The sequence below is a fragment of the Gorilla gorilla genome, chromosome 15 (assembly GCF_029281585.2).
Source record: "Gorilla gorilla gorilla isolate KB3781 chromosome 15, NHGRI_mGorGor1-v2.1_pri, whole genome shotgun sequence".
Lineage (NCBI taxonomy): Eukaryota > Metazoa > Chordata > Mammalia > Primates > Hominidae > Gorilla > Gorilla gorilla.
In genome coordinates this window covers 77,753,704-77,776,165 of record NC_073239.2, presented here as the reverse complement: position 1 = coordinate 77,776,165, position 22,462 = coordinate 77,753,704, and the positions used below count along the sequence as shown (strand labels likewise).

At 38.3% G+C, this 22,462-nt stretch overlaps 1 protein-coding gene across 3 annotated transcripts in view; it reads right to left on the bottom strand.

The window, feature by feature from the left end:
• MNAT1 (MNAT1 component of CDK activating kinase) overlaps window positions 1-22,462 on the bottom strand; it is a 236,277-nt gene that overhangs the window by 129,818 nt on the left and 83,997 nt on the right. For 2 of the 3 annotated variants that reach the window (XM_019010011.3, XM_019010012.3), the window contains exon 6: window positions 21,125-21,250. The exons of the other annotated variant lie outside the window; for it this stretch is intronic. In XM_019010011.3, the coding sequence (XP_018865556.2) occupies window positions 21,125-21,250 (126 nt within the window). The remainder of the gene's footprint in view (window positions 1-21,124; window positions 21,251-22,462) is intronic. 3 annotated transcript variants of the gene reach the window in all.

Sequence of the window (22,462 nt, the reverse complement as noted above, 5' to 3'; positions counted from 1 at the left end):
TCTGGCACAGAGCAGTGACGGGTGCATGAGTGAGTGCAGAGTCTGGCAAGAGCGCACAGCCAGGCATGCCAGCTGCTGCAGCAGGGTGGGCAGCTCCAGGCACTTTCTCCATGCAACCCTGAGGCTGGATCAGATGCACCGCAAGTGGCTTCCACTGCAGGCACCCACGTCTGGACAAGAGGAATATGGTGACACTGGAAAGCTTGGAGATAACAGAAACCACAGAGCCCCAAAGAGGGTGTCATAGCTCTGGCTCTGGGAGCTCCTAGGTTTGGGTTTCCTGCAGGGCTGCAGCTCTTCTCTCCTTCTCATCACCCCCAAACATGGTGAGCAGGGGGACATATTTCAGTCCTGTTTGTGTTACAGCTCTTTCAGTCCCGCCATTCACCTGGTCCAGAGTTTTTAGCCCACATCTAGGAAGAATGAGGTATGTGGACAACTGGAAGGTGAGCAAGGCAGAGAGGAGCTTTACTGAACAAAAGAACAGCTCTGAGGAGACTGGAAGGGGGTAGCTCCTCTCTGCAGGTCATCTAGACAAGTGTCCAGCTCTCAGCAGAGTGGAGAGCTCCTTTCCACCGCTGGTAGTCCCAGTGTCTGTGTGAGTCTGGCTGGGTCTGGGATTTTTATGGGCTCAAAAGGAAGTAAGTGCATGCTAATTGGTCCATGGGTGGCCACGGGCAGGCTCATAAAGAGCACAGTAAGTTCTCACTCTGTGGCTGCTGATTCCACTCAGAACTGACAGGCCCGCCCCCAGGCTTCAGACTGTTCCTGGCTTGAATGTAGGACTTCATCAGGGACTCACCCCTTTCCACCCAGAAGCCCATCTGCCTCCTCCTCCTGCCACAATCAATCATGTTGTCCAGGGTACCCACTCTGCTTGTGGGAGGGGCACCTGCAAGGTCACACAGAGGGACCCATCGGCCTCCCTCTCATGCTCCTCATTCCCCAAAGTCCAGAGGGGGCTGAGGCGACAGGGGGCTGGCAGGTCAGTGCTGCCCCAAGCACGGGCACACCCCACTGGGCTGCCACCACACCTAGGCTTGGCCCAACTTGCTCTACCCTGGAACGGAGAGCAGGAAAAGGCCAGGCAGCAGGAGCAGGTGCTTCCAAGCCTGGAGGGGCAGTGGGGCTTCCCAGACCCCTGAGAGTGCAGGGATGCCCAGATCCACAACCACAGGTGGGCAGCTGCAGCTACCAGCAGGAGCACAGGGCTCCTGCCCCACCATCTCAGAATGGGGCGGGACTCCCACCTGTTCCCAGCTCCCACTGGCTCCATGTACAGGGCAGCGCCAGCCATACCTTCCCCACTGCAGCTGGTGTCTTTGCAGTGACTGCTGCTGCCATCCCTTCCACCTTTAAAGACTAGAAAAATAAAGCAAATTAAATCTTAATTAAAGAGAAGAAAAGAAATAATAAAAACCAAATATCAATGGAATGGAAAACAGACTAATAGGAAAAAAAAATCAGGGCTCAGTGTAGTGGCTTATGCCTGTAATCCCAGCACTTTGACAGGTGGGAAGATTGCTTGATCTCAGGAGTTCGAGACTAGCCTGAGCAACATAAGGAGATCCTGTCTCTCCTAAAAACAAAAGAAATTCGCCAGGTGTGGTGGTGCCCTCCTGTAGTCCCAGCAACTCAGGAGGCTGAGGAAGGGTAACTGCTTGAGCCCAGGAAGTGGAACCTGCATTGAGCAGTGATTGCCCCCACTGCCTTCCAGCCTGGGTGACAAAGTGAGATCCTGTCTAAAAAAAAGAAAAAAAAAAAAATCAATGAAAGCAAAAACTGGAAACTGGTTCTCTGAACAGATCAAGAAAACTGATAAACCTCTAGCCAGGCTGATCAGAGGGAAAAAAAAGTGAGAGGTCATAAATTACTAATATCAGGAATAAAAGAGAAGCATTACTAGAGATTCCTATAGGAATTTCCCAACTTACAAAGGCTACAGGTCTTTCATGTGTTCATTAGAAGCCTATTACTAAAAATTCTCAATCTCAAGAACCGTCTTATAATGCTTTGTTAACCCACAGAATCTTAAACAGTATAGCTAAAAGCTCTTATTCCTTTTAAGAATATTTAACACCTCTGAGCTCAATATCCTAAGAGTCATAAGTCCTAGACCACTCTGAGACCAAAAGGAAACAGACAGCAAAGTAGGGACTCAGTGGAGGCTCCAAACTACCATGGCAGCATCTAGGAGAGGCTCTGATTAAAAGTAACAAAAGAGGGCAAGATGGCCAAATAGGAACAGCTCCTGTCTGCAGCTTGGAGCAAGATCAATGCAGAAGGCGGGTGATTTCTGTATTTCCAACTGAGGTACCTGGTTCATCTCATTGGGCCTGGTTAGACAGTGAGTGCAGCCCATGGAGGGTGAGCCAAAGCAGGATGGGGCATCGCCTCACCCAGGAAGCGCATGGGGTCAGGGAACTCCCTCCCCTAGCCAAAGGAAGCCATGAGGGACTGCACCGTGAGGAACGGTGCCCTCCAGCCAAGATACTATGCTTTCCCCACTGTCTTTGCAACCCACAGACCAAGAGATTCCCTCAGGTGCCTACGCCACCAGGGCCCTAGGTTTCAAGCACAAAACTGAGCAGCCATTTGGGCAGACACTGAGCTAGCTGCAGTTTCTTTTTTCATAACCCAGTGGTGCCTGGAATGACAGCGAGACAGAACCATTCACTCCCCTGGAAAGGGGGCTGAAGCCAGGGAGCCAAGTGGTCTAGCTCAGCGGATCCCACCCCCACGGAGCCCAGCAAGCTAAGAAACACTGGCTTGAAATTCTCACTGCCAGCACAACAGTCTGAAGTCGAACTGGGACACTTGGGCTTGGTGGGGGTAGGGGCATCCATCATTACTTAGGCTTGAGTAGGTGATTTTCCCCTCACAGTGTAAACAAAGCATCAGGGAAGTTTGGCGGTGCCACAAAGCTGCTGTAGCCTGACTGCCTCTCTAGATTCCTCCTCTCTTGGCAGGGTATCTCTGAAAGAAAGGCAGCAGCCCCAGTAAGGGGCTTATAGGTAAAACTCCCATCTCCCTAGGACAGAGCATCTGGGGGAAGGGGAGTCTATGGGTGCAGCTTCAGCAGACATAAACGTTCCTGCCTGCCAGCTCTGAAGAGAGCAGCAGATCTCCTGGCACAACACTCAAGCTCTACTAAGGAAAAGACTGCCTCCTTAAGTGGGTCCCTGACCTCTGTGCCTCCTGATTGGGAGACACCTCCCAACAGGGGTTTAACAACACCTCATACAGGAGAGCTCTGTCTGGCATACAGGAGAGCTCTGTCTGGCATCTAGCCAGTGCCCCTCTGGGACGAAGCTTCCAAAGGAAGGAAGAGCCGGCAATCTTCGCTGTTCTGCAGCCTCTGCTGGGGATACCCAGGCAAACAGGGCCTGGAGTGGACCTCCAACAAACTCCAGCAGACCTGCAGCAGAGGGGTTTGTCTGTTAGAGGGAAAATTAACAAACAGAAAAGAATAGCATCAACATCACCGAAAAGGATGTCCACACAAAAACCCCATCCAAAGGTCACCAACATCAAAGACCAAAGGTAGATAAATCCACAAAGATGAGGAAAAACCAGTGCAAAAAGGCTGAAAATTCCAAAAAGCATAACGCCTCTTCTCCTCCAAAGGATCACAACTCCTCACCAGCAAGGGAACAAACTGGACAGAGAATGAGTTTGATGAATCGACAGAAGTAGGCTTCACAAGGTGGGTAATAACAAACTCCTCTGAGCTAAAGGAGCATGATATAACCCAATGCAAGGAAGCTAAGAACCTTGAAAAAAGGTTAGAGGAATTGCTAACCAGAATAAGCAGTTTAAAGAAGAACATAAATGACCTGATGGAGCTGAAAAACACAGCACAAGAACTTCGTGAGGCATACAAAAGTATCAATAGCCAAACTGATCAAGGGGAAGAAAGGATATCAGAGATAGAAGATCAATTTAATGAAACAAAGTGTGAAGACGAGATTAGAGAAAAAAATAATGAAAAGGAATGAACAAAGCCTCCAAGAAATATGGGACTATGTGAAAGGACCAAACCTACGTTTGACTGGTGTACCTGAAAGTGACGGAGAGAACGGAACCAAGCTGGAAAACACTCCTCAGGATATTATTCAGGAGAACTTCCCCAACCTAGCAAGGCAGGCCAACATTCAAATTCAGAAAATACAGAGATCACCACAAAGATAATCCTCGAAAAGAGCAACCCCAAAATACATAATCATCAGATTCACCAAGGTTGAAATGAAGGAAAAATGCTAACGGCGGCCAGAAAGAAAGGTCAGGTTACACTTGAAGCCCATCAGACTAACAGCGGATCTCTGCAGAAACCCTACAAGCCAGAAGAGAGTGGGGGCCAATATGCAACATTCTTAAAGAAAAGAAATTTCAACCCAGAATTTTATATCCAGACAAACTAAGCTTCATAAGCGAAGAGGAAATAAAATCCTTTACAGAGAAGCAAATGCTGAGAGATTTTGTCATCACCAAGCCTGCCTTACAAGAGCTCCTGAAGGAAGCACTAAATATGGAAAGAAAACACTGGTACAGGCAAAAACAAAGCAAACTGTAAAGACCATCAACACTATGAAGAAACTGCTCAACTAACGGGCAAAATAACCAGCTAGCATCATGATGACAGGATCAAATTCACACATAACAATGTTAATCGTAAATGTAAACAGGCTAAATGCCTCAATTAAAAGACACAGGCTGGCAAATTGGATAAAGAGTCAAGAACCATCAGTGTGCTGTATTCAGGAGATCCATCTCACGTGCAAAGAAACACAGGCTCAAAATAAAGGGATAGTGGAATATTTATCAAGCAAATGGAAAGCAAAAAAAAGCCAGGCTTGAAATCTTAGACTCTGATATAACTGACTTTGAACGAATGAACGAATGAATGAGAGGAGAGGGAGGGAGGGAGGGAGGGAGGGAGGGAGGGAGGGAGGGAGGGCGGGGGGAAGGTAGGAAGGAAGGAAGGAAGGAAGGAAGGAAGGAAGGAAGGAAGGAAGGAAGGAAGGAAGGGCACTACATAATGGTAAAGGGATCAACGCAACAAGAAGAGCTAACTATCCTAAATATATATGCACCCAATATAGGAGCACCCAGATTCATAAAGCAAGTTCTTAGAGACTTACAAAGAGACTTAGACTGCCACACAAACTCCCTCCCAATAGTGGGAGACTTTAACACCCCACTGTCAATTTTAGACTGATCAACAACACAAAAAATTAAGAAGGATATACAGGACTTGAACTAGCTCTAGAGAAAGCGGACCTAACAGACATCTACAGAACTCTCCACCTCAAGTTAACAGAATCTACATCCTTCTCAGTGACACATAGCACTTATTCTAAAACTGACTGCATAATTGGAAGTTAAACACTCCTCAGCAAATGCAAAAGAACAAAAATCATAACAAATGGTCTCTCACACACCAGTGCAATCAAATTAGAACTCAGGATTAAGAAACTCACTCAAAACTGCCAAACTACATGGAAATTGAACAACCTGCTCCTGAATGACTACTGGGTAAATAACGAAATTAATACAGAAATAAAGAAGTTCTTTGAACCAATGAGAACAAAGACACAACGTACCAGAATCTCTGGGACACAGCTAAAGCAATGTTAAAAGGGAAATTTATGGCAGTACGAAGTGGGAAACATCTAAAATCAACACACTAACATCACAATTAAAAGAACTAGAGAAGAAAGACCAAAGAAATTCAAAAGCTAGCAGAAGACAGGAAATAACTAAGATCAGAGCAGAACTAAAGGAGATAGAGACACGAAAAACCCTTCAAAAAAATCAATGAATACAGGAGCTGGTTTTTTGAAAAGATTAACGAAAAAGATAGACCATTATCCAGACTAATAAACAAGAGAGAAGAATCAAATAGACACAATAAAAAATGATGAAGAGAATGTCACCACTGATCCCACAGAAATACAAACTACCATCAGAAAACACTATAAACACCTCTACGAAGATAAACTAGAAAGTCTACAAGAAATGGATAAATTCCTGGACACATACATCCTCCCAAGACTAAACCAGGAAGAAGTCAATTCCCTGAATAGACCAATAACAAGTTCTGAAATGGAGGCAGTAATTAATAGCCTACCAACCAAAAAAAGCCCAGGAACATACAGATTCACAGCTGAATACTACCAGAGGTACAAAGGGGAGCTGGTACCCTTCCTCCTGAAACTATACCAAACAATAGAAAATGAGGCACTCCTCCCTAACCCATTTTATGAGGCCAGTAACCTGATACCAAAATCTGGCAGAGACACAACAAAATAAGAAAATTTCAGGCCAATATCCCCAATGAACATTGATGCAAAAATTCTCAATAAAATACTGGCAAACTGAATCCACCAGCACATCCAAAAGCTTATCCACCACAATCCAGTCAGCTTCATCCCTGGGATGCAAGGCTGGTTCAACATATGCAAATCAAAAAACATAATCACATAAACAGAACCAATGACAAAAAACACATGATTTTCTCAATAGATGCAGAAAAGGCCTTCAACAAAATTCAATACCCCTTCATGCTAAAAGCTCTCAATAAACTAGGTACTGATGGAATGTATCTCAAAATAACAAGAGCTATTTATGACAAACCCATAGCCAATATCATACTGAATGGGCAAAAGCTGGAAGCATTCCCTTTGAAAACTGGCACAAGACAAGGATGCCCTCTCTCACCACTCCTATTCAACATAGTACTGGTAGTTCTGGCCAGGACAATCAGGCAACAGAAAGAAATAAAGAGTATTCAAATAGGAAGAGAGGAAGTCAAATTGTCTCTGTTTGCAGATGACATGATTGTATATTTAGAAAACCCCATCATCTCACCCCAAAAACTCCTTAAGCTGATAAGCAACTTCAGCAAAGTCTCAGGATACAAAATCAATGTGCAAAAGTCACAAGCGTTCCTATACAGCAACAATAGACAAGCAGAGAGCCAAATCATGAGTGAACTCCCATTCACAATTGCTACAAATAGAATAAAATACCTAGGAACATAACTTACAAGGGATGTGAAGGACCTTTTCAAGGAGAACTACAAATCACTGCTCAAGGAAATAAGAGAGGACACAAACAAATGGAAAGAAATTCCATACTCATGGATGGGAAGAGTCAATGTCATGAAAAAGGCCATACTGCCCAAAGAAATTCACAGAGTCAATCCTATCCCTATCAAGGTACCATTAACTTTCTTCAAAGAATTAGAAAAAACTACTTACATTTCATATGGAACCAAAAAAAAAAGTCTGTATAGCCAAGACAATCCTAAGCAAAAAGAACAAAGCTGGAGCCATCATGCTACCTGTCTTCAAACTATACTACAAGGCTACAGTAACTAAAACAACATGGTACTGGTACCAAAACAGATATATAGACCAATGGAACATAAAAGAGGCCTCAAAAATAACGCCACACATCTACAACCATCTGATCTTTGACAAACCTGACAAAAACAAGCAATAGGGAAAGGATTCCCTACTTAATAAATGGTGCCAGGAAAACTGGCTAGCCATATGCAGAAAACTGAAACTGGATCCCTTCCTTACAACTTATACAAAAATTAACTCAAGAAGGATTAAAGACTTAAACGTAAGACCTAAAACCATAAAAACCCTGAAAGAAAACTTAGGTAATATCACTTAGGACATAGGCATGGGCAAAGACTTCATGACTAAAACACCAAAAGTAATGGCAACAGCCAAAACTGACAAATTGGGATCTAATCAAACTAAAGAGCTTCTGCACAGCAAAAGAAACTGTCATCAGAGTGAATAGGCAACCTACAGAATGGGAGAAAATTTTTGCAATCTATCTATCTGACAAAGGGCTAATATCTGGAATCCACAAGGAACTTATACAAATTTACAAGAAAAAAACAAACAATCCCATCAAAAAGTGGGCAAAGGATATGAACAGACACTTCTCAAAACAAGACATTTATGCAGCCAACAAACACATGAAAAAAAGCTCATCATCACTGGTCATTAGAGAAATGCAAATCAAAACCACAATGAGATACCATCTCATGCCAGTTAGAATGGCGATCATTAAAAAGTCAGGAAACAATAGATGCTAGAGAGGGTGTGGAGAAATAGGAATGCTTTTACACTGTTGGTGGGAGTATAAATTAATTCAACCATTATGGAAGACAGTGTGGCAATTCCTCAAGGATCTAGAATCAGAAATACCATTTGACCCAGCAATCCCATTACTGGGTATATACCCAAAGGATTATAAATCATTCTACTATAAAGACACATGCACACATATGTTTATTGCAGCACTATTCACAATAGCAAAGACTTGGAACCAACCCAAATGCCCATCAATGATAGACTGGATGAAGAAAATGTGGCACATATACACCATGAAATACTATGTAGCCATAAAAAAGGATGAGGTCATGTCCTTTGCAAGGACGTGGATGAAGCTGGAAACCATCATTCTCAGCAAACTAACACAGGAACAGAAAACTAAACACCACATGTTCTCACTCATAAGTGGGAGTTGAACAATGAGAACACATGGACACAGGGAGGGGAACATCACACACCAGGGCCTGCTGGGGGCAGGGAGCTAGGGGAGGGATAGCATTAGAAGAAATACCTAATGTAGATGATGGGTTGATGGGTACAGCAAACCACCGTGGCTCGTGTATATCTATGTAACAAACCTCCACATGTATCCCAAGAACTTACCTCCACATGTATCCCAAGAACTTACCTCCACATGTATCCCATATGTATCTCCATGTACCTCCACATGTATCCCAAGAACAAACCTCCACATGTATCCCAGAACTTAAAAGTATTGAAAAAAAAAAAAGGAACAAAAGAAAGCAGCAATACATTCTTAGCTCTAGCCACCATTAGGAATGGAGGCTGGGAGAAGATGCCAGACACTCTCTCAGCAAAAATGGGAAGAGCTTCTAGTGTAGAAAAATGTTAACAGGAGGCATGGCACTGACAGAATGGGAATGTATCCATTCAGTTGAGTATGTTTAAGAAAGTTAGAGAGTATGCAAAAATAACTGAATGTAATCCTTGGTTTTCAAACTTAACCACAGCCCCTGAAGTTGTGGCAAATTGTATTCTGATACATAAACAATCTGTGATTTAAAAAAAAAAAAAAAGGCAGAAGAAGTGGTGAGGACCAAAATAAATAGCAATAAAAATTGTATAGGAATTATATAACAAAATGATCAACCAAAGAAAAACCTAATATTATTTCCTACATAATAGTAACACAAAAACCGCAGTTAACTCAAGGCAATACTGATGGTGCATTGATAAAATTCCAAAGGAAAACTAAGTCTGCTTAGCTGAAAAATTAAAATATTACATTAAAAATCATCGCAGGAAATATCTGGTCATGAGCATTTGCAGATGGAGCCTTATAAGATTCCCAAACATTTGTGGCAGCCGGACTTCTCAGGAAAATACTGAATCACAGCTCTAAGCAATCACCAAAAAAAGAAAATTTATTTCAACATTTACAAATACTAAATTTTAGTGTCCCTTAACTTATTCAACAGATCGCTAACTAGTAAAAAGCTCTAACACATCAAAGTGAATCTATGTATCTGAATTTCATATAACCTTCTAGGAACCAAAGAATGAATGTGTGTTTTGAAATTAGTGTGCAAGTTCATCAGAAGAAAATTCCTGACTGAAAACTATGGAATAAACTTGGCTAAATTCATACACTCCATTCTTTTGCTAACAATTCTCCCACATACTCATTTTTAAATGTGAAATGCCTTCGTCCTTTCCATTTTTCTGAAACTCTACTTTTCTCTAGGTTTAATTTAAGTCTTCCATACTCCACTCCTCATAAATGAGAATACCACTATCAACCCTACAGGATAGTTTTCACGATTAAGTGAGTTAATGTTCAGAGACTGATTGAAACACATCTTCCTTCTTTTTCCCTAATTCTAATTCTTGTAAAATTACTATATCCGCAACACCAACAGCAACCACTGCTTTGCAAATGTTATAGGAACTTGATAAAACTCTACTGATAAACAGATTGGCACTCAATATAATTATCTATAAAGCTGAAAATCTGCCTCATTACATTAAGCAATGCAGTATACAGTATGTAGAATACTTTGTAGGAAAATGTTTGTTTCATAAATTAAACAGAAAACCATTATTTCTACATCCTAGGCTAAGAATATTTCTGCATTTGCAAGCACCTTTAATGTTACCCTCAGTGGGACTAAAGGAATCAAAGCTTCCCACCACTCATAGAATACCGATTTTACCTTGTCCTCATTACAAAGTAACTGATACAACTGAAAATCCAGACTCATTATTTCTGCCTATGCTCATGTCTAGACAGATCATGAGACAAATTTTCTGGAATAAATTCAACCACTGCCATAAATTCTGAAGCCAACAGTTTGACCATTAACAATTTTTCCTTTACCGTGGTAAAGGAAAGAATATTACATAAAACTCATAGAGTATAATTCATTATTTGTGAATTTTCCCAACTATTGACACTAAATATTTCAGTTTTTTCATTTAAATATCCATAGAACAATTGAATTGTTACCTAGAAATATAGGAATATATAAGAAAGAGTTACTAGGCATTTGGGGCTTGTAATATTGTGATTTATGATAAGAAATAGAAATGGTTTTCATCCCATTTCCTGGTACTCATCTCCTAAAACGTTTGTAGTCTCCAAAATGGTGTCTTTTTGTATGCTAATAAGATGGCTGGGTGGTCCTGGATAGCCTCAGGACAGGGGCTTATTGCAAAGGGAACCAACTTTGTAATTAGAGTGTTGGGAACTTTCAGTTCCACCAACCTCTGGGAAGAGGTGAGGGGCAGGTTGAGTTAATCACCAGTGGCCAGTGATTTATCAATCTTGGCTATAACAAAGAAGCCTCCATAAAAACCCAAAAGGACAGGATTCATGGAGCCTCCAGGTTGCTGAACACATGGAGGTGCTACGATGGTAGCCCACCCTGAGAGGGCATGGAAGATGCACGTCCCTTCCCACATACCTTGCCCTTTGCATCTTTTCCATCCAGCTGTCCATCTGTATTCTTTGTAATATTCTTTATAATAAATCAGTAGACATAAGTGTTTCCCAAAGTTCCATGAGCCACTCCAGCAAATAACTGAACCACAGGAAGGGATCGTGGGAAACTTCAATTTATAGCCAGTTAGTCAACAGCACAGGTTACCACCTGGAGCTTTCGATTGATGTCTGAAGTTGGGAGCAGTTGTGTGGTACTGGGATCTTACCCAGTGGGGTTTGCACTAATTCCGATTAGTGTCAGAATTGGGTTAAACTGTAGGAAATCCTATTGGTGTCTGCTGCAGAACTGGTTGGTGTGGTACAGAAAAGAAAACAAAATAACAACCAAAAAAAAAAACATTTTGGTGACCAAAAGTGTTCTGTGCTGAGTATGTGCAGCAGGGGAAAATGAGTTGTTTTTTTCCTACTATATAGGAGTCTATAGATAAAATAACTAGTAAAAACTACACGGTACAAAATTAATAGTTATAAGTCACAAACCCTACCTTCAATCACAATTTACTGGTCTATTATAGTTTTTATTTGTATCTATACCTATCTATACTTAGTATCTTTACAACGAGACAGGCATCCTGGGAGTTTTATAAAATTACTTCACAAAATACTCAGGAACTCTATAATGTAGGCATAATCTCTTTTTTAAGAGTTGAGTAATTAAGGCTTAAAGAGGTAAAGTGATTTGCCCAAGACCAAACAATTAGTATATACAGTAGAGAAGCCACAATTCAAACTTCTAATAATATAATAAGGACGACCTGTTTTAAACAATTCTGAAATAACAAAATTCAAATTTACAGTTTTAATCATGAAGCTATTCATTTCATAAAAATTTTGTTTAGGTCACATTAAAATACTCACCAAGGATTATCTTAAGTTTTAAGAACCTCCATTTTCTTTAAAATAGAATGGAATTAACCAAATTTCTATTTACTTACATGTAACTCTTCAGGGATATCCATGTGAAAATTAGAATATACTGCTAACTTTAGTGAAATAACATAACTGGAGACATTTAAAAGCTAAGAGAAAGTAATCACCTGATACTCACCTAGTTAATTATATGCCATAATAAGATCTGATAAGACTATTATTAATTTGATTTACATTTCAAAATACCTTTATAGATTCAAATTAATGCTACGTGCATATCACAAGACTTGAGAAAGGGCACATGACTTCTTTAGCTGTTATACTTTGATTTACTACCTAAGTGCAAATTATACATTAAAAATAGAATAAATTAATAACACTTGGTCAAGTTTTGTTTTTTGTTCTTTGGCAAAATGGTAAAGCACCTAAGCTGTTTGGCACAAACTTATGGCTTTATAGGACATAACTGACTGCTCAATGTAATTTTTATTTTCTTTTTCAGATACGAACGGGTATTAATTTTCTATAACTCACATATTTTATCAAGGTTAGATCTTCCAATGAGTTCAGAAGAATATGCAATGCTTGAAAGCGAACAGCTAAATACTATCTGTTGCACTCAGAAAAGGCAATTTATATCACAAATGAGTACTCTGCTCCCTTCTGGCTCACCCATAGATAACATTTTTTCAAACTCTTCAAACATCAGGGTTAAAATACTTAAAAAGTTTTCCCCTTTGTTAATGCATGGTATGTTTCTCCATACTACTCCCCAAACCAACCACAGACTATCAAAAGCACTTAAAAACAATTCTTTTGTTTTCAAGTACTTTTATCTTTTGACATCCATAGGTTATCTTTGTGATCCATAAAACAATTATCTTTTGACATAAAAACAATTATCTTTTGACATCCATAGGTTATCTTTGTGACTCAGTTTATTTTCAGTTTGCAAACAAACAAAATAGAATGAAGAAGCACCAGATCCTCAGCCGTAGAACCTCATTCCTAATTTATGAGATGACCAATGTGCTTCGCTTGTTTCCAAAAGACTAAGATTTACTTGCATGGATATTTATTGACACAAATTATCTACTAATGAATCAGGGGAAAAAAAAAAACTTTGAGGTCTGTTCACTGGTTCAGCTAAGAATGATGTAATGAAGAATAGTAACCATAACGATAAGCTAAGTAAAAATAATTAGAATTATTTGAAAAATGATAAATAGAAGGCTGCATAATTATATTGACAGGATTTGAACCGAATAGATCAAAATAACTAACACCTGGCCAAGAAACAAAGTTGTAGCTCTCACTTTAAGAGTTCAAAAGCTATCACCACACAGAGGGCACAATTATCTACAAAATGAAGTTTCTGGCCGGGTGCGGTGGCTCATGCCTATAATCCCAGCACTTTGGGAGGCTGAGGCAGGTGGATCATGAGGTCAGGAATTCAAGACCAGCCTGGTCAGTATGGTGAAACCCCGTCTCTACTGAAAATACAAAAAAAAATTAGCCGGGCATGGTGGCATGCACCTGTAGTTCCAGCTAAGCAGGAGGCTGAGGCAGAAGAATCACTTGAACCCAGGAGGCAGAGGTGGCAGTGAGCCAAGATCACACCACTGCACTCCAGCCTGGGCGACAGAGTGAGACTCCATCTCAAAAAAAAAAAAAAAAAAAAAAAAAAGTTTCTCCTATTCATGCATAAAATAGTGATAAGTAGAACCTTCTTAAATTCTGAAGTCACAGATTACATTAATTTCTCTAAGACCCTATGCCTAACATTCCTCCACCCCCTGACAGTTTAATTCCTAGAAAATATACTTCAAATAATAAATCTGGCACAACCTTCATAATATTCCTAATCAAAATATGTTCACTGACTGACTGAACCCTACCTATGCGAATATATAATAATAAAATCCTCATTTCTTAGTCATTATTTTATGCCCATTTTGAACCCTTCAACTTTCTCTAGGTTTATTAAACAAATAAATTCAGTCTTTTCTGTCACATCTCAAAGGATCTATTTCCAGAAACCTTAATCATATTTATATATCTTTCCTTGGTTCCTCTCCAAGTTGAGCACATCCGACTTCATTTTGTGTTTTGACTTTTTTTAAGTAGAGCAGATCAGGAAAAGAAAGTTATTATGCTGACTCCTGACCCTTAAATTACCTAGTTCATACAATCAGCCCACTATTAGAAACAAGAGTTCAAATCTTAGCTCTCAGAGGACACCTGAATCAGAATGCGTAAGTTTATTAATATTTTCATTAATTAAATATGAGATGTAATAGAAAGAGAATGAGTTTCAGTGTCATCTTTTAAATGTGACCTAACCTCTCAAAGACTCAGTTTTCACATTTGTAAAAATAGGAATACCATCTATTTTATGAAGATATAAAAACAGAAAGTAATACTTACTATAAAAAAGAACTATCATAGGTCACAAATTCTTAAGTAATGTCTTGTATTCTTGCATATCCAGCAGCCAGACTATGCTGGCTTATAGCAGGCATTCAACAAAATCAACCCCTGGGATATAGTTGCTTAATGTTACTTTTCATCCTTCATTCAGGATTGATTTTTCTAAAGACTATAAAAATACTTAACTTCATAAACATTTAGACTTTCATCTGTATTCTGTGTCAGTCTCCACATTCAGTAAAAAATTGACACTAATGAATTCACGTAAATACTATGCCATTCTAAATTTTACCTTTCCCTTGAACCAACTGTGATTTTTATTTCCAGTCTAGCCATTCTAGTGGGTATTTAGTGCCGTGTTGTGATTTTAATCTACATATTCTTTCACCAGTCACTAATGAGGCTGAGGATTGGCTATCCTATTTTTAGAAATGCCTGTTCAAGACTCTAGATCACATATATGAGTTATTTATACCTTCTGGATCTAAGCCTTTTATTAGTTACATATGTTGTAAATAACTTCTGTCACTTTGTGGCTTGTTTTTTTCCCACTATCTTAAGGATGTTTTTATTGTTTTACTTTTCTATTATCCATCTGGAATTGATCCAATGGGGTGGGGGTAAGTGATCCAATATTTTAACACACATTGAGAGTAATATAACTTAAGTATGTGACAGAATACTTATAACAATATTCAGCATTTGGTTCAAGGGCATTATAAAATAATTCATTTATATATCTAACTACGAAAAATAATAAACATTAATGGTAACATTATGGTTGCTAATTATTACTATTTACCACATGGCTAGCATACATTGGGCACCAGCTTTAGCATTTTATGTATAGATTTCAATATTCTAAACAATCATATGAAGTTAACATTTCTCATCTTCCCAAATGAGAAAACAAACTCAGAAGAGTAAAGCAATATCTTACCCATGGAAACATATCTAATAACGGTTAAATCTGAGATTTAATCCCGTTATGCCCATTTTCTTTCTTCTATACTTTATTGCCCCCTAATTCAAATACTTTGGTAGTTCTTTATTGAGTAGTATTTGTCTTTACATTATTTCAAGATGTGTTAATACTTCCAACATTTGAAAGTTTGAAACTGATCATGAATATCTGATATTATTTAAGTACCTACATAGCCACGATCATATAAAACTATGTTAAAATATGAAGCCTCTGCCCTCAAGATGTTTATAACCTAATATCTAGTACACATATGACAAACAAGGTAGGCAATTTTAGAATTCAAAGAAAGTAGCTGGATGGGCAGTTGGGGAGAAAAATGAATAGATACATAAAAGGAAAAGAAAAATATTCATACATTACAAATCAAAGCTTGGCATTTTTATATTTATCACAATCTCATAAGAATGGTGATTTATTATTTTTTTTTTGAGATGGAGTCTCACTCTGTCGCCCAGGCTGGAGTGCTGTGGCTTGATCTCAGCTTACTGCAACCTCTGCCGCCCTGGTTCAAGCGATTCTTCTGCCTCAGCCTCCCAAGTAGCTGGAATTACAGGTTCCTGCCACCGTGCCCAGCTAATTTTTGTATTTTTAGTACAGACAGGGTTTCACCATCTTGGCCACACTGGTCTTCAACTCCTGATCTCGTGATCCACCCGCCTCACCCTTCCAAAGTGCTGGGATTACAGGCATGAGCCACCGCGCCCAGCCTTGTTTTTGTTTTTTTTTTGAAATGGAGTGTCACTTTGTTGCCCAGGCTAGGGTGCAGTGGCACAATCTCAGCTCACTGCAACCTCTGCCGCCTTAGTTCAAGCAATTCTCCTGCCTCAGTCTCCCAAGTAGCTGGGATTACAAACGCCTGCCACCAAGCCTGGCTAATTTTTGTATTTTTAGTAGAGATGGGGTTTTGCCATGTTGCCCAGGCTGGTTGGTCTCAAACTCCTGACCTCAGGTGATCCGCCCACCTCAGCCTCCCAAAGTGCTGGGATTATAGGCGTGAGCCACCATGCCCAGCCCACAAGTACAATGATTTCTTAGCTATAAAAGGTAATGATGCAAGAAAGAAAAGTAAAGGTAATAGAAGTCTTAAATACCACTCAGAGAAAGACATTCAGAAGAACATAAAGGCAATGTAAAGATAGAAATTTTTTTTCCTCTCCAAATCTATATGCCTTGCAGCAGAATGTTAAACATTATTACAAACAAACTCAGGGTAAGATACCCCTTCAGGCAAAAAGAAAATCTGTGCAACACATTACCCCTCCCCAATCCCCACTCAAAAGTAATCAGATAAACAGAGAGCACTGCTGCTAACAAGCTCTCACAGAATTCAGGGATAGCTAAAGGGAGAGTACTCCAAGTAGTGAGTTTTCAGTTTTAGAATTTGATCCCTTTGTCAGTCTTCAAGGTTGTTGACCTTAAAGCCAGGGTGTAAGACCCACCTCTTCATCCAATACTTTAAAAGGCAGAGTAGAGGGAGGTTTATTAAATTTGCTCCAAGACGAGCTGAGATTGAAACTTCTTTCATCATTAAAAGTGTGCTCCTCAGTTGGGCACAGTGTAATCCCAACACTCTGGGAGGCCAAGGCAGGCAGGTGGCTTGAGCTCAAGAGTTCCAGACCAGCCTGGGCAACATGGTGAAACCCCATTGCTACCAAAATTACAAAAAATAGCCGGGTGTGGTGGCACACACCTGTAGTCCCAGCTACTGGGGAGGATGAGGTGGGAGAATCGCTTGAGCCCAGGGGGCAGAGGTTGCAGTGAGTCCAGATTGCGTCACTGCACTCCAGCCTGGTCGATAGACCAAGACTCCATCTCAAAAAAAAAATAAAAAAATAAAGTAGGCTCCTGCCTGAGCACACTGGCTCACACCTATAATCCTAGCACTTTCAAAGGCTGAGGCGTTCCAAGATTGCTTGAGACCAGGAATTCAAGACCAGCCTGGCCAACATAACCATACCCTGCCTCCTCTACAAAAAAAAAAAAAAAATTCTTAAAAACTAGCCCGGAGTGGTGGTGTGAGCCTGTAAACCCAGTTACTTGGGAGGCTGCAATAGGAGGATGGCTTGAGCCCAGAAGTAGGCTACAGTGAGCTAGGCTCTCACCACTGCACTCCAGCTTGAAGTAACAGAACAAGATCCTGTCTCTAAAAATAAATTTAAAATAAATAAATAATTTAAAAAGTATGCTGCTGAAGCAACTTTGCCACAATGGATATATTTCCTAATCTCCTCAAGGAAATACATTGCAGAGTATTTTGTTCATATCATGTTCAGGTTAGCAGATTTATTAATCAGTGATCTTCAAAAACTTTTACATCTGGCCATTCCAATTCATTTCATTTTTAAATAAATAGAACATTACGAAACACAGAAAGACCACCAGCAACTATTCTGTCTAGTTGAAAAAAGGTTGTAGATCTGATGCTGCCTCTCTTTAGGCCAAAGAAAAGCACTAAGACTATCTAAGAGGTCTAGCCAGGTTATATAAATTTCAAAACGTATCACAGGTAAAAATTAAAAGATAAGAACACAGAAGAAGAGAAATACATAATCTGTAATTCTCATTGGTAATGGAATGTAAAAATGTGATAGAGTGATAGAAATTTAGATATATCTATAAAAATAATTTTTTTATTTTGGCTGTACATTGCATCAAATTCTTCTTGACCCAAATGTGAATCTCCCAATGGCAAAGCAAAATGCTCTGAAGTTAAGAAAAATGAGAATAATTTATTCAAAAAAATGTTTTGAATAATTACATAGTACAATATTTAGTCCCCACAAGAACACATAAAGTTATGTCACAGAACACATTGTGTCCTTAAGGAAGCTTATCTAAAATGAGACCGGCATGGAAAATAGCCAATTGCAATACAAGGCAGGAGCTACAATATATAATAAAAGTACATATAAAATGTTAGGGGAAGCATCAGAATATGCAATTAAATTCCACACAAAAGAGGGTTCATGAAAATCACACTTGATCGATGCATAAATTATAAGTAAAGTTTTCATAAGCAGTTAAGTATATTCCAAACAGAGTAAACACCATAAAGTCACAGAAACTTGAAAGTACTTCAGGATCTCCATTCTATTAAATGTGAGCCTAATATGTAAGATTCAGTCATTCATTTAAAAATATTTAATGAAGGTCCACAGTGAACATTCATTAAATAGGTACTAGAGACAAACATCATTCTAGGTACACAGAATTTATATTCCAGTGGTAAAGATAAACATTAAACGGTGTACCCATAAGACACTTTCTGATAGTGATATATGTTATAAAGGGTTAAAAAGCATAACATGGGCCAGGCGTGGTAGCCCATGCCTGTAATCCTAACACTTTTGGAGGCCAAGGCAGGAGGATCACTTGAGCTCAGGAGTTTGAGGCCAGCCTGGGCAACATAGTGAGACCCTGTCTCTATATTAAAATTTTAAAAAGCATAACTTAATGTGGATGGGGGCAGAAGAAAGATACTTTAGATAGAATAGTCAAACGGTCAGTGTGAATTGAGCATAAGGAGCAAGGCAGAGTAGGGAAAGTATTCTCTTAACAGTATCTTTTGTCCGTTTCTAGAAAATGCTGTTTCTTACCTTAGGCCTTCTTTACTGCTCTTTTCTCTGCCTGTATTTTTGCATGGCTAACTCCATTTTACCATTGACTTCTTAGTACAAATGTCACTTTCTCAGAGGTGAGAAAGTAGATAATATTCTGAATTTTATTCTAAGTGTACTGGGAAGACATAGGAAGATAGTAAGCAAGGAGGTGATGAGCTGATTTTTTTAATATTGTTTATTTACCATCATTCATTTATTTAGGAAACCACCCAAAGGCTTATAGACTAGATTATGGGGTACACAGATGAATAGAGACACCAGGTGGAATGTTACTGTGATAGTCCAGTAAAGAAATGATGGCAATTATCCTAGGATGATAAAAGGTGGAGAGAAGTGGGTAAATTCAAGATAAATGTTAAAAGTAGAGCCAACTTAATACCAAAGTATCTAGATTTTCAAATTCTATAGTCAGCAACTGAAAAAAAAAAAAACAGTTGCAAAAGACTTAAGATGAGTTCTTGTATCTTCTACCTAGACTGTAAGCCAGATCTTATTTTAATATTATATATACTATAAAAGGAAGAGAACTAGAAAATAGGAGCAGCTGCTACACATTTGCTAAAGTGGAAGCAACAGTAAAATTAAATATGACTTTATCCACTGGGGTCAAAGGAAAGAAACGGTCCTTTGCCTCTTAAAATTAGAGTATTATCTCTAATTTAAAATATACTTTGATAATGTTTTGAGGCATTCGTTCTTGCATACTCATCATGCTCAATTTACAATAGGGATACATTCCTGAGGCTTGTAGCTACATTGTGTCATCTGAATACTAGACTTTATTCTTGAAAATTACTGAGTTTACTGGTCTTTTACCAGTAAACTCCCACCACTTCAATATTGCATGTCATTAACACTGACTTTGAAATGCAGGCATACAATGATAAAAGCCAAACAAAGATTCTGCAACCTCCATCATCTTGAATTTTAAAACTATGTATAAAAATGAATTTTATGTATATAAAAACTAGGTAAAGATTTAAGGAATTAGTATAGCCATCTGTGTTATCAACTCGTTATTATCAATAAAAACTAACCTCAATTATTGAGAGCTTACAATAAGCCAAGTACTATACTGTGTACTTTGTTCACATTATTTCCCAACACGTTTATGAGATCAGTATTATCATCACCATTCCACAGATGGGAAAAAAAGGCTTATTGGAAAGGCAAAGTAATTTGTTCATGTCAAGCAGCTGGATAAATGGGTTGTTGAGAGTTGAACTCAGGTCTGTTTGGATTCAAAGTTCAAATCCGTAACCATGACTTTGTAGTGCTGCCGCAACTTTTTTAAAACCAGTTTTTAATTGATACAGAGTAGTTGCATATATTTTGTGGTACTTTTGATACCTGTATGCATACAATATGTAATAACCAAAACAGGGTAATTGAGATATCCATCACCTCAAGCATTTATCTTTTCTAACCACATTTTATACCACTCTAATGAGACTATTTTAAAAGATAATTAGGAATTTGAATGCTACATATTTAGAGTGGCTACATCTCAAACATCTAAATATTAAACACATATTAAAGTTAATATGCCAAAGTATATATTTTCTAAAGAAAAAAAAACCTGTAAAAGTATACAAAAACATCATTGGCTTATAAAATCTTTCCCTCGAACGCTAAAATAAACAATAAAATATAACAATACAATATAAAATAAATTTTTTGAAACCCAAATTAATCTATTCATCAGTCTAGAAACTAAAAATGGCTTTCAGAGTTTTTAAAAATATATATGTGAAGAAGACTGTTTAGAAGAAAACACTAATTGATACATTTGCTTTCCCATTTCATATCTGCAGATGGTAACTACTCTCCAAACAATATTTATAAATTTTTTTCTACACTACAAGCTTAAAAATGTAAGTAGAGTAAGAAAGTCATACAAACCCAATTCACATACAAAAAAATTGTGTTGTATACTCTGAAAATTATTTGTTTCACTTTCTTCATACTGCACCCATCCATATTTCCAGACACCTAAAACTAGATCAGACACTGTTCTTAAACATCTGAACATTTCGGTTTACTATAGAAATCGTGTAAAATTATAAAGCATAATCCTTGAAAAAATATCTTTCAAACAAGCAATTAAAATAAGCCTTACCATTTTGATGCCTGTGGAAAACGTCACTGGTTTTACAGGTTTGGGTTTCTCAAGTTGCATTTCTAATTGGGTAGATCTATCTTTATGCTGAGCCAAAAGCAGAGCAACAGGGAGATCAGAACTCTCCTGTAAGAATAGTTCAAGTTCAATAAGAAATGTAAAAAGGGAAAACTAAAAACAACAAGACTTTTACTTTAAATTATGTCTTTTCCATAAGCATTTCATGTCAAACTAAATATTCACATTATGGAGGACACTTTACAAAAAATATTAACATTCCATAATAAGAAAAGGCTGTTGTAGACTCATAAATCAAAATAACCTGCAAACAAGTACTTTTATAAAATCCACATTAAAAGTTCCTATTTCAACTAGCAAACCAACCACATTTATTAAAATGAAAAAAATAAGCTAATCACAAAAAGAGTAGTACAAAGTACTATAACTTAGATCAGATGTTTATCTAAGATGCATTCTTTTTACCAGTAAATTTAGACCAGTTTGAAATTGTTTCCCATTAGATTTCACCTGAGACCGTTTGGAAATGATCCTTGTTCTATTTTGCACAATGAAACTATTGTAAGGACAACCAAAAGTATATTCATTTTCTCCTTTACTAACTTACTTTTAAAATTTAAGTCTATGTTTTCTAACTTAAGTGGCAAAATGACAGTTAAACATTTTAATATATTAATTCTAAGCACACAGACACATTTTAATACCATAAGCAAATCACTAATTTTTATATGTAGACTGTTATTTATTCTGTTTAACAAGGAGTCCTCTTACATCTTTAAAGTGCTGTGGAGCTAAGGTCTAAACTAAATGATATCCAGACATTTTCCTTTCTGAGTTTTCAGTTAAATAAGAATCCAAAAACATATGCAGAAGGACGTACCAGGAGGAAGAAGAGATCTCTCTCTCTCTTTCCTACACACACATACAAACACACACACACAAACACACAAGCAGAGAGAGAGATTGAGAATTTTCTGTATCTATAAACAGAGATGAAGGTCAAATACATTTTTATCTCCTATACCAGGATAATGTGCTAAAACATATTGTTCAAAGAGGCTATAGATGTTAAAATAGTGACTACACAGAATTTGATCCTGAAGAAACTCTATTGTTAACATTTCACAGCACAAAGCAAACATACAGATTTTAATTTTCTTTCCAAATCTAGAAACTTAATAATTTTTTAGGCACAAATATGGTTAATTAATAGACTTAAAGGAATTGGTTTAAGGTTACAGTATAGAAATAACTCAAATAAGCAACTTAATTCAATAGAATTGTCCTAGAATAAAGTTGCACATCAAGATTTTATAATAG